Source organism: Corvus cornix, chromosome 2 (assembly GCF_000738735.6).
Source record: "Corvus cornix cornix isolate S_Up_H32 chromosome 2, ASM73873v5, whole genome shotgun sequence".
NCBI classification, from domain to species: Eukaryota; Metazoa; Chordata; class Aves; order Passeriformes; family Corvidae; genus Corvus; species Corvus cornix.
In genome coordinates this window covers 120,062,974-120,080,687 of record NC_046333.1, presented here as the reverse complement: position 1 = coordinate 120,080,687, position 17,714 = coordinate 120,062,974, and the positions used below count along the sequence as shown (strand labels likewise).

At 35.4% G+C, this 17,714-nt stretch overlaps 1 protein-coding gene across 5 annotated transcripts in view; it reads right to left on the bottom strand.

Moving 5' to 3' along the window:
- Window positions 1–17,714, bottom strand: part of C2H8orf34 (chromosome 2 C8orf34 homolog) — a 152,865-nt gene that overhangs the window by 39,953 nt on the left and 95,198 nt on the right. For all 5 annotated transcript variants that reach the window (XM_039549110.1, XM_039549112.1, XM_039549114.1 and 2 more), the window contains one exon: window positions 12,072–12,207. In XM_039549110.1, coding sequence (XP_039405044.1) covers window positions 12,072–12,207 — 136 coding nt within the window. The remainder of the gene's footprint in view (window positions 1–12,071; window positions 12,208–17,714) is intronic.

Here is a 17,714-nt window from a genome sequence, read left to right as displayed (position 1 = left end):
ATCTGAATAAACACTGAAAAACATTTTGGTTTCTGTGAAACATTATTCCTGAAAACACGTATTTAATTGGAAAATTCTTGATCTGCATTGCTAAAGACTCAGCTGACTTCTTTTAGCTGAATATGGTGAGAAGTAGGGGAAATTTTGGTAAAGAATCCTTAAATCTTTCGGCAAAAAGAGCAGTAAAGTTGTTTTCATGATCAGCCAGAACAGGTGTATATTTTTAAGGCCACAGCAACAAAGTTCTCTGAAACACAGAAGTAGTATCATGTTTGTATTAGAATCTTACTTAAGGAGATTTTGACTTGTTGAATCACTTATTTTCCTTAAATTACTTCAAAGTAGGTTACCTATTCTCTTGAAAAAATCCTAACAAATACTTCCATGATTTATAGTTAGTTTCTTCATGAAGCAGTTATTAATTTGGATCAAAACCTCTAATATAGATTTTGTAAGATTAATGAGTATCATGAACTTATTAACAAAAGAAACTTATTATACACACAACATGGTGATGTTCCTTTGGCAGCCAAAGGGAATTTTAGTCAGAGATGAGAAGAAGGATAAATTTGACTTATTGTACTTCCTTTTTTTTTCTGCTTTCAAATAATTTTCTTCCTTTCTGTAATTTAAAACTTCACATCTACGTCTTACATCTCTCTCTGATAGCACTGTAATACTGAGTTATAATTTCCCTAGGACAAATACATAACTCCAGGGAAGTTATAGCAACAGAGATCAGACAACAAAAGACCTGAAAGGCCCCACACGCTTTTAGGTTACATTGAATGTTTTCTTGCACCTTTCCCTAGCAACCCCAACACCAGTAAGAGTATTTCAAGCTTCATAATCATCTGTCCTGACTTGCTTACAATATGGTGAGTTTACTTCATTCTTTGTTCCCAAACATACTGATCCAAATTCTGATCTCATGCACCTTGACTTACTGACTCCACAAGTTCTGCACTCCTTTGTACTGCTGTAAAATCCAACGCTTTTTCAGCACCTAAATATAAAGCCAGGAATTTTTTACTTATTCCATTTGTCGTACTAATGTCTTTTACAAATATAAAAATATTAAAACTGTGCCAGAAAAACTCCTAGTGTATTCACAAGTACAGAGACAAAAAGATGCCAGTTTTCCAGTACAAACTGTACTGGTTAATATAATGATAAAATTATATGAAATAAATATTATTAAAAAATATACTGGCAAAAGTACTCTTTATCTGGAAAAATTCATCAGCCTTAGCTACACACACTACCTTCCTAATGAAGATCAGATTTTAAAAGAAGTTTATATGACTTTTAGATCAATGAACTCTAGAAGAAAAATGTCTTAGCTCTATCGGAGGAGGATCCTCTAACAGAGGATTGTGAATTTGGTGAGCAGTGAGAGTGGCTGCCACCTCTGAAGCAACAATAGAAAAGCTCTGCAGCATGCCACCTGGTTATATTAAGAAATCAGTGTCATAGTTTCTGTTTTCTCCATACACTAAAATACAGGAAGCATCTGCATTGAAGAGAAATGAAGCATGAGGACTATTGGATTATCCTGCAGAACATTATCTAGGAAGGCAGACATTTCCAAAAGTACACTATAAGACTACATTAATAAATACAGATATTTAATACAATTTCTGAATAAAACGTAGGAATATAAGCTTAATGACACAATCAGCATGCTTCCCAACACAGATTTATAATTCCTTTAAATCCACTTTAAAGGGGTGATGCAAGGCTATCAGCAGGAGTATGTTGTTACTACCTGCAATTCTATTCATGCGAGATATAAAGCATTTGTATTATTTGAATTTAACCCTGATCTAAGACAAAGTTAATCTAAAATAACTTCATTTTCACCAATACCATTCAAACCACACTCTGTTTCTTGCTTTTGGACTCACTTCCTTAAGGACACTATTTCTCAGTGCTTACACACTAGAACACAGCAAATTACTTGAAAATTCCTAAACCAGTAGCTAAAAATGGATTTTGGTTGACATCCATTCTCCTTCTGCAAATTAAACACACTATTTTGCAGTCACTCTTGGAGATTTTTGTGGAAAGTTTCCATGTCACCAATAGATAATGCACAGCATAATGTTTTCAGCTGGTAATACTAGAATATGCACTTGCTGAGCAAAACTTACACATTGACACAGCCTACAAAATAATCTTTTTTGTGTGCTGTTTGCCTTTTCAAAATGTCTGAATGCAGGTCTTTGTGCCTTTAAATAAGTACACTCTGCAGCTATTTCTGAGGAGAACCAAAAGTGGAAATATATTTCCCAGAGTAAGGAATCCATAAAGAGACTGAATTATCTAATCCTTTTACAAGATGGGGAATTAAGCCATTCTTATGGCAATCTTTTATCTGCTGCTGGCTTCAAACCATTATCTCACAGGAGAAAAATTACAGTCTTTGTCAGTCTTTTCAGACTTAACACTCTTTCTTCTCCTGTGAACCATTTTTTCTAGGACTTATGAAAGAGTTTTGTGTGTGAGTGTGCATTTGTGTCTTTAAGAGCTATATTAAACCGCTATCCAGAGCCTCAAATTATGACCAACAGGCTTCCCCAAGCTCACGATCTCCTGGCTTCCTCCCTATATCTTTTTCACCCAGAAGAAACTGCTGTGGCAAATACACATCACAGTGTTGCACAAAACAGAAAGAATCTATAAACATTGCCATAGAGAATTAGCTTGCAAAGCACACATCAAAGAGAGCAAAGGAAAAGAAGGGAGAAAAGCTTGGTAAAGCACTTGTCTCTTTAAATTATTGAGGGGGTTAAATGGGTTTTGTAGAGGAAAAGAGAAAGAGATGTCTTGACAAGACCTACAAATGAAGGACAGAATGAAGAGGATGCTTCCCTCCACTAAATTGAGAGACAGCAGAATAATTTTCAGGAGCAGCAAAATAATATTAATTTCATATTCAAATATGCTCTTACTGCTTTCGTTTTTACTAATCAAGACTAATACATTCAAAAGATCTAAAAAATCCTTTATATCTGCTGTTAGAATTTCTCCATGGCACTTTTAAATGCTCACAAGTGCACCAACCTGCTCAAACCAGTTCTCTCTTTCAACAGCCAGCCTGAAATAAAAAAAAACCCTTAGGTACTGTTGAACAATAGTTCTTACAAAAGATATTCTAGTGACACCTCATCAATTCACAGCATCTTATGCTGCACTCTTCCTGCATAACCAAAACCAGATATTAATACCCTGTCAGTTAAGTTACAGCAGGGCTATCTCCAGATAAAACTGGTGCACTGCCACATCTCCAAAACCAGACTTATCATGAGAAGATGTATGTATAAGATGTAATTCACATGCAAATTTTATGTACCTAGTGCTCAAGTTTCAAGCCTAAGCCTATTTTCACTAACATGTAAACACTTCTCCTTCTCCAAACAAATGGAAGTCTTCCATTATTTTTATGCTGATTGACAGCTATTTAGGTCAAAAACAACAAGTCTACCCCATATGTGCAGACTATAAGGAAATAAAATAGCTGTTAAATCTAACACAGAGGGAAATACATCATCTGAAAACACTGGTCACTTCACAGCTTACATAATTTTTGATAACAGATGATATTTTTATTTTCACAATATTTTGTGGAACTTCCAATAGGACTGAAATTATTGCTTGTTGAATTTACCAAGTGGGAAATTCATGCAAAAAAAAGAGGGAGGAAAGAAGTCTGATCTTTCCAAGATTTCTGTATAATCACTTCATGTAAATTTCCTGTCTTACATTGTTCCCTTCCCAAAACACTGTTAAGATTTTGAAAATAGAGAGACTTTGGCCATTCTTCCAAAACACACATTCATTGTGAGTTTGCCATGAAACTAATTAAGGTCTAGGACTAAAATTATACTATCTTGTGCATTTCAGAGGTCATCCATGAACCCAAAAAGTAATTTGAAATCACACAGATATTCTCCATTTTGCATACAGTAAGATGTTCTAAAGAAACAGAAGACAGTGAAAGAAACGGCAAGCCAGTGTGTTACTCTGACAACTTAGCAAGTCAGCCTACCAAATCTTGAAAATTTATTTATGGTCTCTGTCTCTGATAACCACTAAGGCTAGTAAAAATATTTTCTGAATGACTTTCTTCTTCAGTGTTTTTTCTCTTGTTTTGAAAGAATAGGATACTAAAGTGGTACACCACTCCAGGAAGGGGAAGATAAAGTGATTTTAGCTGTACTTAGCACTTAGAAAATCCAAAGACAATGAACACATTATCATCGTTATTTATGCATCAAAATTGGGCAAATTAATCGCTGCCCAAACTCAGCTCATCAAAAAAGCGAAGTGAAAATATACCTTTTTTTTAACACAGCTTTTTTTTCCCTGTAATTATTTTTGTTTTTCTACTTTATAAGAAGTTCCAACTAGCCAAAGGAAAAATATGGGGTTTGTTCTCAATTTTCCAAAGTGAAAGGAGATTTTTAAAATTTATAAAGCACTACCATATGGAGTTTAATTTACTTGTTTGCCACTATTAAAAGGAAAAATATGCAAATAAAATATTTTGTTTAGGACAAAGTCTGTGAAGCTGGCACAAACAAACATGAGGAAAATTCAACTCTTTTAAACAAGGGGTCCAATAAAACTAAGGTTACAAAAAAATAGATAAAGAAAAAAGAACGTAAAATAGTGACCTGATTCATCTGGAATGTTTAGTACTTTCTTCACTATAATAATAGCCACTTAGAAATAATACACAGTCAGATAATATGAAATGCCTGACAGGAAAGAAAAAAAAAAAGTGTATATAATCAAAAGTTTTGATACGATTTGAAGACATAAACCTCCTCAAAGTCTGTACATGAACACTAATCACAGAATTTTTCCACCAACATTCATTCTGTACCAACCACTTCAGTTTGGAAACAGTTTTTTTCCCTTGGTATTTTGAAGTAATTTGTTCCCAGATTTCAGGAAAATTAACAAACCAGAAATTTCTGCCAGAAACTGAGTCACTACACTGGCCTTACCACTACTGGGCAGACACACAAAGACTATTCTTTATGCAAATACATGTACAAAACCACACATTTACCTGTGCCCATTCCCCAGTATTACATCACAGTGTACAGAGCCAAGCAAGGGATTATATGGAGAACTTGAGAGGTTATTCTTTCTGACACATCTGTGTATTATTGATTAATAATAATAATAATATTAGAGTCTATTAAGAAAAACAGGCAGTTATTTTATATTCACTGTATTCAGGTTTTCTCCTAATTCCATCACCCCTTAACACTGCAGTTAAAGAGATGATTATAGTTCATGTAAACATACCTGAACCACCTTTAAATTAGCATCTGCAGATTTCCTTCACAGAGCAGTTTTGACAATTCATGTAGCAGCTGAGGAATATTTGCACATGCAGAACTTTTCCTGCTAGAATTCAATACAGACATAGCCTTTTATGATGTCACCCAGGCAGCACATACTGTTACATACGGTCAGGATAAGGGGAAAACAGTCCATGGAGTTTCAATGTCATTTAGTCCTGCATGCATTTTCAAGGTATTACTCCCTTTGAGGTGACTGATGCCAGAATGGCTCTGTTTGGGAAAGAAATCTTACAGTCGGACTTGAACAGCAGCAGTCTGCTGAAAACAGAGCAGAAGCATCTACTGTGATGGCTTAGTCTAATCTGGCAGAACATAAACCTAGACCACCTGCCAAAAAAATGCACCAGAAACAAAAGTTACACCCTTCCTTCTTCCAGGACCTATGCCATCTACAGGGGATGCCGGAGGTTGCCCCTTTCTCACCCTACCCAATCAGCCTCTATCCCGATGTTGCATGGTGCAGTATCCATTCCCTGACACACTTCCATCCCCAGTTCTAGAGTTATTTTGGGATTACATGCCTGGACAAGGTAGGAGAACCCATCTCATTTCAAAACACAAGTCAGCCATGAAAATGGTTTCTGTTCAGGGAACACAATGACAAAGAGAGCAGACTATTCATAGACAATAAGGAAGGGATCTTGTGCAGAGTGGAAGTTGAGGAAGATCAGCAGGCTTCCTTCCTTTACTTGAGGAAATCTTCCAGGACTCCATTATCGTTGTCCATTTTTTAAATGTAGTTTTTAATCAGTATTTATGATCTTACTCATAGGGCTTATTAATTTCATTAATTTTTCTCTTTGTTGTCTGAAGTTTCAAGAGCGTTGTCTGATTACAGTGCATACAGTAAAATGGCTTTTTAACAGCAGTTTTTCCCTATTTACAGACATCTGCTTTTCTGCTTTTGATAGTTAAACTAGATTCACTTGTCCAGCTTCAGACTATTTTCTTCACAGCTCATTATCAAGTTTTCCACCAAATGCTTCTTTATGACCTCAAGTCTCATTAGTATTGCTAGAGCTTTGTGATACTGAGATAAAGCACGTCCATACAAACTCTAAGATTATAAAATGGTTGAAGCTAGATTAACACCATAGAGTTCCCCAGCCAACCAATTAATTCCTGTTCTTTTCTAGAGATATATGATGGCCAATTCAAACAACAGTTCCATAGTTTCCACCATTAATCTGAAGTTTATGACAAATTATAGCTGGCTCCTTCAATTCTTCTGTCTCCTCCCCTGTAGGTTCCTGGGCTGTGTGTCATGAAGATCTGCTCAAAGTCCAGTGGTGTATGGCAGTGAACTAATATGTGATTCTTAAATTTCATATAGTACCACACAGTTTATATGATTATATCCCAGGTATGCAGGGACATAGTGGAGACTACTGGAGAAAACCAGACTTAAAAAGATCCAAATTGTTAAAGAAAAGGTAACTGGTAAATAAACAAGCTAACTTGAAGACTGTTTGGAGGACAAGACATCCTAAAGGAGTAAAACTCACAGATGATGCGCAGGGTAACAATGAAGGTTTCACAGGCAAGGCAGACTGGCATGAGAATTTTTGAGTACTTTCTTCAAACTAAGTTTTCCAAAAATATCTATAATGGCAGCATACACAGAGCACCTCATTTATTCTACATTAACAGCTCAAGGATACAAGTTACTACACTTGAACTGTACTCCACATCCCATGGTGACAGTAAGAAAAGCCTCATTTATTTTTTTTTAATGTATAGATGCAATTTGTTTGTTTATACCTATATTTTTGATTCCTCTAATATGTTAAAAGGCCTTACTACACTGTCCTTTTGCTTTAGCTAATCTTAAAATATTAACTAAAACATTGCATCTCAAACCCACATTTGTATGCGACTAGTGCTCCTTCCCAACATTCTTGTTCAGAAGCCTTCAAGCTTGTGGCACAGTATGTTTTCTATAATCCCATTTCTTTTTTAATCACATGCAACCCCTTTTTTGTATTCTATTGATGTTAAAAAGAATGAATGCAGCCCTTGCGCTATTAAAAACAAAAAGCTTCTTACTTTCAGGAATGCATTGGCAAGACTCCACAAGAACAAGATTTAACTTTTGAGCATGGCAGTGGGCATACAAGGCTAATGGGTGGTCCTTAAAAAAAAGAAAAAAGAAAAAGAAAACCCCCTGTAATTCATTCAATAGTACATTAATATTATCTTTTACCTTATGGTTGATTAAATTCTTGCAAAACGCTCAATGTGCAAATAACAATACAGATGAGAAATATGGAAGTGTTGTTTGGCTTTCACAAATTGTCATTTAAATCTCTATTTAACCCATACAAGTTTTGCTAATGTGTGAGGATGTCTTATGATTCATTGGCCAAACCTGAAATTCATTTGTTTTGCCTGTATGTGAGAAAGGATTCACAAAAACATGTTACAGAATGAGTCAGTCTATTTTTTAAGTCAGTCAGACCAACTGTGCCCTTAGAAAAAGAAGGAATTATTACAACGATTTTGCTCAAATAATCTAAATACAGATCTGTTTTACTAGAAGTGTCCTTGCTAATTTTTCAGGCTAAATAGAAAAAAGCAAACCTTCTAAATACAGGGTGGGGGTTTTTTGTAGCCTTTTTTCTGTATCTATAAACCTTGTTTTGTTCCACCTTGTGAATGATGTCACCCCTTTATTTAGATGACTTAATATGCTACTTAACTTGCCCTGTAGTCCAAGAGCAGCTATGGGAATAACATTGTTCTGGGAGCTACTTCCCCTTTTGAAAAACCTCTTAAAGCTGTTATCCATCTGCATTTCGCTCATCGTGTGTGAAACATCTATACAGAAAACAGTAAGCTCTCTGTTTCTTACAGTTATATGCCAGACTACAAACCAATTTATACTCCAGTAGAATTAACCCTTCCTTTAATTTCTCATCTCCCTCTGGGAATTTTTTTGCAGGCGGTGTTGGTTGTTTGGGGTTCTGGTGGTTTTGGGAAGATTGTTTCAGTTTTTTAAATCATAAGCTGTAAAAACTGATTTGGTGTGATAGCTTCAAAGAATTCCCCATTTTTATTTCCTAGATGTCTGGGTGGAGAACTTTATCTTCTTTAAAAATAACTGACCTGGTCTGTGATAACTATCTACCTATTTATTATTTGAAGATGATTGGTGAAATTATCATGATTGAAGGTTAAAAATCAGTTTCTAAAAAAACTTACAAGTTTGGGAGTTTTATTCTAGTTCAATTATGTCAATTCTGAGTCTCATTTCTTATGATTCACAAACAAATTTGTACTTTTGTCTAAGAGACTTAGGGCAAGTGAGAATATTTTCCCAAATACAGTGCCTCAACACCATTGCAGGTTTCCTCTACAATATAAACTGGATTTAGTTGGCCTTGTAACAAAGTTGGTTTTTATCTCTAACTATAGTCACTTCCATTTGGCATTCCTTTTTTGTGGAACAAAGGGAAGGAGCTAAACTGGAGCAAAATGAAGTCTGATCACAAGTATCTCAGCATGGAGTAAACCATTGGTTCAGTCCATTCTTCTCACAAGTCACTGCGCTCTCATTGTAGGAAGCTCCAGAAGCCACAGAAATATAAGACATATAGCTGCACCCTACTGCAGGTGGTTTTATTTGGTATACAAAATGAAACCAGCACTCTTCTCAGGCTAAGGTAACCTAAACATAGCCATAGACCTGCTCACTCTAATTCTCAAATAATGAGGAGGCTAACGATCTATGGCAAGAAAATGTAATCCTAGAAGCAGGAGTGTCCAAAACTTACACACTATTTTAATGACAAAGTAGGGTGGAACTTTGATAAGAATATTTGTCCTTTCCAAGTGGGAAACAAAATATTAAGCCAAATTAATTAAAGCTAGTACTGAAAAACTCCTTTGATTGTTTAAATAAACCTCTCTCAGAAAAGCTCCAATATACCCAAGAAAGTGGGGGAATGTCTGAAGGAGGTGTCATAGAAGGTAAATTGACTGGAGAGTAATCAGAGCAAAGCATTTAAAAAAATACAGCAAGGTGAAAGAAATCAATTATGCAAATGCATGAGTAAAATTCAACTTTTTGTCTGAGCCATGAAGCACGTTTTCTAACATTTGGAACTTTGCCAATTAAATTTCAAGTAAAAAGTCGTTATTTCTCCTAATGACAGCCAAAATACCTTCAGCAACCCTAATTTGCTAATCTGACTTGACAAACCCTATTATCTACAGAACACTACTGCCATTAATAGCTCAATTAATTTCAAATCACTTTGTACAACTGAAAAATGAGTAACATTAAGAGGAAATATATCTGTTTAATTGTAAGAAAAAGCATGCATAACAACTTATATTGACTTCTTTTTCAATTGTATTCAAACATGTCTACAATCAAATCACATAGTATTTATATATACACTGTACAGCACACAGGACTACTTAGAAAATCGAATATGAAAACACAAAAATATAATTTCTAAAACAAATTAATACACTACTAGGTTCTGTATGACCTTACACCAAATACTAGCCTTTGTCATTACAATGGAAACAAATGCCAACACTGAGAAACTGAGTCAGTGAGATGATCCAAACACTCAGACTAATTTTATAGAGCAGTATTTTCAATGGCCATATTACTGACTAACAGAAAATCTAATTGCTCTTGAAACCAAACAGGAAGAAAACTGTCTTCATGTCTTACAAGCCACTTGTTCTATGCAACTGTCTGTACCCACTACTTCAGCTGCTCCTGACAAAAACCCTGTGAAGGTACTGAAGGGAGAGCTAACTGTACTAATAACTGTCTTGAAGAGAGGAAAGGTGTCCTCAGTAAGAAGGAAGGAATGCTCCAAAAGAATGGATAGACTTTATCGCCTTGAAGAAAAAATGAGCTTCCTCACTACTGAATACAATAGAAATACCCATTTTTCTCTTTTGACTTCCCTTGCTCCTGATGAGATTGTGTATTTTTTTAATTCCTTCAAAGTTTAAAGAAACTGCTAAACTGCAACTAGAGTGAAAAGAATCAGTCATGGTAGGCATCATCTAGTTCTTCACCAACTTCCTTAAACATGGTAGGAAAATTAATGAAGGTGTATAGGCAAAATAAAACACAGTTTTGCGTTCTCTGATAAGTGACAAAAGGAATTTTGTGAGATCTTTCTCTCCCAGCTCATATTTTAGAGGGCAGAATCGTTTATTACAGGCCGTTAAAGAACAATAGCAATAGCCAAGGTTGCTAGGTTTGGCTCAAGATCTGAGCTGTTTGTTCCCTGGTGTGCAGGATTGAGAGAATATATAGTATCTCGGCACCCTGCTGTTAGCAGCTACTTTAGGGAATTCAAAATTTAATTAACCTCCATAGTAATCCATAAAAGATGTTATGTAAGTTCAGAACGACCATTTAGAAAACTTAAGGTTTCTGTATTCCTTACCTTTCTACTTGTTAATCCATGGACAACGGATGGCAGATGAAAAAATGTGCCACACATTCATGTAGGTAGTTGTTTGGAAACATTTTACAACATAAGCAATTTGTTTGTATGAATTGGGAAGAATCCCATGACTCGCTTGTTTGCTCTTTTTGCTCTTTTCTTAAAGCATAAGGCCACACTGCTGACAAGCAAAACTCTAGAATTACAAGGCCATCCAGTCACTGCTACTCTGACAGTGCTGTGAGCCGAAGTTCCCTGAGGCTCCACAACCCTGCTAAAGAGATGCTATTGCACGAGTGATTCATTATGCCTGTAGTTATGCTTCCAGAGCATCAGAAAATGTCTTGAAGCCCCTCTGTCTACATAAGTGCTTTAGAAAATTAGTAATTTATGAGAAAAATGGGGGAAAAAAGTAGAAAAAAGTAGGGTGGCATATGGCCAAACTTTTGACTTAATTTCACCACAGGTTGCTTTTTATTTACAAGCGGCTAATCCGCTCTCAAACTACACAATAGAGCAGCCATTGGCAAAGGCAGGCAGATAAAATTGGCATGCCTCTGTATTGTTCTTGTTAATCTGAACCATTAACAGAAGGGTGAGAAGGCTAGTTTTGTCATTTAAACAGGCTTAAATCCTTTCTCCAAATGAGCTTTTGTCTACATAGAAGAATTCATCCAGGAAATTTAAGGGGTTTCTGTTAGTGTTGCATTCTCGAGTTGACTAAGCTACAGGAATACCAACCTGTTTATTTGGCCTTCATACTGTAAATGCAAAAATTATTTCCAGCTGTCAAAACCAAAAGAGGTTCAACCTGATTAAATTATTTCTCAGAGATGAAACAGGATGAGATTATAAAGTACTAAGAAGCAACTATTTGAAATCCTGAACTGCACCTGTGCAACTAAATCTCCATTTATACAGGTGCTTTTCAAATTGGATTTGAACCTTTAAATTCCCTGATTCATCCCCTGAAAAACCACAGAAGCTCAAATAACTAATGAAATTCAGAGACAGAAGGGCTTAAAATAGTTTCAAGCTGTGAAGTAAGGCCTCAGACTATGTTCTTTGATGCATTGTTGATGCGATATATCAAGCATAAACATAAGTTGCACCATTCAAATGCCAGAGGTGATAGGGTAGTCAGTAGCTAAGTAATTTTTTTTTTCTAGCACAGGAGAGGTCATCACCTGGCCCATAAGCACAATACACAGCCAAATACCTGGGGAAAAAATGCATTAGTTAGCATGATCTGGTTTTGTTTTGATTTTACCTGGCACATCTTGCACATATATTCAATGTGACCTTTGCTTGAGGCTCAGCCATATGAGCACTTCGAGTTTGATTGAATTTGCTCCCAGAGGATACCACACTTGTTACTCCTTCCATTCTGAGATCATCAAGATCCTCTGCAACAAGACAGAACGATAGGATGAACACATGGTTAAATTTTGTAGCAATAAAGGAGCCTCACCTATAGAATCACTAAAAAATGGAACTGGCAAAAATCAGGAAGAAAACACAATTACTTGCATACTAATGGGAAAAGACATTTGAGAGCATTTTTATTTTTTTATATTATTGTCCTCTTATAAGGGATTCCTTTAAAAATATTCAGTATCATTTCCACATCAAACCATGTTGCATATTTTTAAAATCTTTATTTATCTGGTTCATTTCTAAAAAACTTGTCATCAAGAGATGCTGTCCAATAGCAAGACATATTGAAGACAAAAATAAATTTTTTGAGTGTATGCTACTCCTCTGTGTTTTTTTCATCATCTATTCACTTAGCAATGAAAAAATATTGCTAAAATAAAAGTGTTCTGCTAAACCCAGAAAATGTGAAATGGACAAATATATCACATTGAAAGGGACCATAACATCCATACTTAAATCTACCATATTCCTGTAATATGGGCAACTCATAATAGTAACTGAATTTTCAGCTATTGTAAAATCATTCACATTTTAAAGGGAGACTGCAGAGGTTCTCAGGGAATTTTTTTCCCAAGATCACATTGGAATAGTGTAGCTCAGTCAGATTGTAAATGTATTCTCTTGGTTTACAGTCAGGCCATTCTTTAGATATTAATCTCTATATTTTTTGCTAACACAAAACAGGCAAGTTCTCTATGCCTCATGTATCTATAAATACCAATTTTCATTTGTTTATAAATTGATTAGACTTTAACTGAAATGTAAACAAGCAAAGCACTGGTTAGCTTCTATGAAATGACCATATACTGACCATGTAACCATTCCATGTACTGACTGATGCATATGGTTTACAGTACACAGTATGTCATCATCTACTTAAAATGTCTTCCATACATATGTTCATATGAAATATGTTTACATTTACAAAAGAAACCTAATGTTAAAGGATCTAAATGAAGCAGGAAGTACAATAAGATTTTAAATCCCAATATCAGATGGAGAAAAATCACAGAGAACCTTAAAATCAGAGGAGGCATATTAGAATTAATATCCAATTAAATTCAATTAGAATTTAAAATACACAAGTAATCATTATAGACACACAATGGAGAACCAAGGTGCTTTTCAGACACAAAAGAATGAGATACAATCCCCCAAATCTTTTCCTGAAATACTTCTCGTTGTCCTCTATAATTCATAGACCCTACTCTTACCACTGTGCTTCAAACTCAGTGAAGTGTGGTAAGATTGTCAGGATTATGTCATGTTAACAACACTCTTTTGGGCAGACACGCATTTTAATATGCAACATTCAATAACAGCTAGGCTAAACTCAAATGAAAATTTTGTGACCAAAGTCCTTAAACTACATTTTCTTCTCTGTAATGTTTTATTTCACTGCTTAAGAAAACTCTCCTCCCCACCACCCCCCCACCAGCCAATTTGTTGCCTTGATATAAATTGACAACCGTACTGAAGTTTCTGTCATCATTTTACACCATTTCAACATATTTTCTGTTAAATTTCATGTATGGTTAATACACAAACTAATTCAAAGGACCTGGAAGGTTATATGATAAGAGAGCTATGAAATCAATCATCTATGAGTCATTTCAGAAAAGGTATTCTGTATTTGGAACACATTATATATTAAAATAAATACAGTTAAATTGTGCTTTAAAGAGGTGCGAAAATCTCCATATTTTTTAACAGATGCAAACCACTGGATGAATTACAGCTTAAAAGAAATTGAAGCATATGCCTCAGGCTTTTCTCCCACTAAACAGATGTGATTTCTTTAAATAAGGTTTTCTACTGCTCTCTGCTTGATTAACTTTTGGCTCTCAGACGAGTAAGTGTTTCAACAAAGCAATGATATAGGCTGCCCTCCATGACAACTTTTATGTTTGAATTTGTAAATCAAACCCATGCCTTTTTGTCATTTTAGTCAACTACCAGCCTTTTTCTCTCAAGAGAAAATTAAGTGAAAGTTTGTCCAAGAAATGTGGATTCAAGAGCTGCCTGTAGTTGTAGCCAATAGACAAGTAGGCAGAATAGTATGCAGTATTGATTTATTGTCACATGGTGTTAGACCAACAGCAGTAATGTGCACACAAAATGCAGATTTAAAATACCAAAACCTTACATCATATACAATTGTTAATTTTTCTCACGGAATTTTCATTGATCTAATTCAACATGGGATGGAATTCGTCCATGGCAAGCTACAAAAAGCTGTTAATAATATAGCTAAGCAGAGAAGTATAACTCCATCTACCAAATCCAAAGATTAACTGTAGCATTTTATTTAATTTGATTACTGCACCTCCGCATCAGCATGGAATGATTTCAGTTTCTTCTGGATACCTCAGATTTACAGTGCAGATATTGAACTTTTTTCTCACTAAAGCAACACGGCTTTGAGAAGCTGCCTGGTTTGCAATACCCAAATGGGATTGGATGGGGATTTTTGAGTTTGTAAGCAAGTTTATATGCCATCTTCCAGATCAACCACATTCATTGTTGAAGGCCTTTAATTAAAAAAAACCCCAACAAAACGACAAAACCCGGCAGCAATAAAACAATAAATCACACAGAAGTTTGAGTACTAAACTCTGTATGTATGTGTATATATTGTTCATAATAATTCATGTATGCTTTGCAGAAAAATATTTGATCACAAATAGGAAAGTTATTAATATAAATACAATCAATGAATGCAATACAGCATTTTAAGAGTGAAAAAAAAAGAGAACTTCAAAGGTTCAGATGTTTCTATGTACCATCGGAAAGAACCAGTCTTAGCAAAATAGGATTTCATTGAGAAGTCAATGCAGTTACAGGGTCTGGACACAGAATCTTTTCTCTTTCTTTGTATTCTTTGCTAGACCAACTAGCAATGATATAGCTGAGTGGCTCCGTGATTTTATTGAGCAGCAATGAGGTAATGCACTGAGAAAAAAAAGAGAGAAAAGCCAAGCTGGTGACTGCTTGTGTCACAAAAGACAAGAATACGGTGAAACTTCTCAAATCCTTAGAAAATGGTTATTTATCTTTGTATAGTGATAGGCTGGAAGTTCACATAAATGAAGCAATCTCATTTATGCTAATAAAAGTTTGTTATTTTAATGCATGACTGTTCACTGTATTTCTTTAATGTTCACTCTCTGCTATTCTCTAAATGAATAGGGTATGTGAAAACCCAGCCCCGGTCCTATAGCAATTTCCATTAAATATGTTCCATGTGGTTAAAAAAAGTACCTGTGAATCAAGCAAAAAGAACCTCACATTTTTATCAAATCAGCAATTTACCAAAATCAATTCACACAGCTGCAATCATCATGCTTTGCCAAACAACCACAGACAAAAATACTTGAAAGTGAGATAAAGACCACAAGTGTAATATAGCACAGCACAGAACCAGATGTTTTCTAGATTAATAATAATGCTGCACTAAGCTTAATTCTTTGTGATTTTTTTAAATAGAAAACTTTCACCAAAAAGGGAAGGGGGAAAAAAGTTATCTATTTCAACTCTACAAGAATATAGCCCAATAACAAGGTCATGTTTTTAAATAGGACATTGTTTACAATTATTTACTTCCTCTCTTTTTTGGGAGGAAGCGATGGGGAGAGGGAAAGGGGCACTCACTAGTGCCAAGTATTCTAGAAACTGTGCAAGATTGCTTATTGTCTTGGGAATCATTTTACAAACACATATAAGACTTGCACACCATTCACTTTAAGGACAGAGCTCTTCTTATGCAAAACTCCTATAAAACACAGTGAAAGCTTAGTTGCACAGAAGGATCATGTGCTGTACTGTTTTATATGATCCAGTCATGTGTACATCAGCTCATGTGTTGTACTATTTTATATGATCCAGTCACTTCTGTCTCCTTCCTCTATTATAAAACATGCAGTAATTTCCCAGGAGTACTTCAAGTAGTATAAGGTTCAAAGCTGGAAGAAGTCTATGACAGCTCAGTTTGTCGTTCAGTCTAATACTAAGAAAAGCACTAAATGTTTTCATGTAAGAGTAAAAATTCAGATAATGAATTCTGATTTATGTTCTTGCATGCCACCAGGCAATTCTGGTAAACCAGTAAAATAATGCCTCTTTCTTTGAAACAATGAATTTCTCAAGGTAGTGTTCTTACATTGTGGCAGACATTGACGTATTCCTTGTATATAGCATTGATTTGTCAAGGCCTGTTGGCTGATGCGCAGACTCTTAACAGGCTCTACTAATCTCATTTGAAAACAAACAAATAAACAAAAAAACCCCCCAACCAACCAAAGAAACCCCAGAATACAAACAACAACAAACCAAACAAAGAAAAAACCCAAAAACACAAATCAACAAAATCCTACTGCTGATAGAAGTTCTGCTTTTGGAATCTAAGCTGCTTTATATGTCATACTTTTATGTGTCTTACTATGTAAACCAATCCTCTTTGGTTTGGATAAATTATCTTGCCAAATATCAAGAGATTCCAGTAAAAAAGACCACATTAATTCCTAAAGAAATAATGTGACTTAGGCTTCCAGACACAGAAGAATCATTAACTTAGAATATCTGATGCTCCACTCCTGAATGGGGTATTTTAAATATTTGCTTCAACAGATGGAAAACTGGAGTTATCTTCTGCAGTACACTAACTACATGACATCTTTTGTTTCTTCAATGTCATGGAGCAGACAACGTTGTTAGTCTGGTACATATGTTCTAATATGATTTTCCAAAAACATCTTCAAATACCAGAATTTTGCCTAGTTCAGACCCATGCCATAGACTTTTGATACAAATATTCTAAATACATCAAGAGACTTTTACTCCTTAGATTTTTGAACACAATGTTCTGAAGATATCTTACTAAAGAAGCATCTCAAGTTGACAATAAATTCCCTAAACGTTTGTGCTTTCATTGATGGATGCACACAAACCCAGCTGAAACATGATGCTGCTGAGTCTTTGAGTTTGCACATCTACCTCTACCTGTATCAGATGTCAGAGCCAATCTAGCAGAAATTCACTCCACAGTCTAAAAACCACAAAACCAACATGGGAGTAGGGAAAGCAGCATTGTTTGCAGGTACCGAAATATACAATGAATCATTGATTCGAGTTCTCACTTCTAACCACAAGAGTGAGTGGAATCTTTCTTCAGTTTCTCCCTCTTTCTATTTTCCCCCAGCTGGGACTGGAATTAACATTGGAGGTAGCCTTTTCTGATGAAGATGTTCTAGTTTCATTAAAGCATGCTTCAGTATCTTAGAAAAACTACATGAAGCACTGGCCCACAGGGCTCCTGCTTATTCTCCCTTTTTCTACTAGGCATGATATTTGTTTATGACTGAAAACAAATGACTTGCGGTCAAGACTGATGGAACACTGAATTAGAGGATGCGATGCAGATTAGAGGATAAGATGCAGCACAGGGGCTTCAGAGCCTTGCTCCAAATTAGGCAGATGA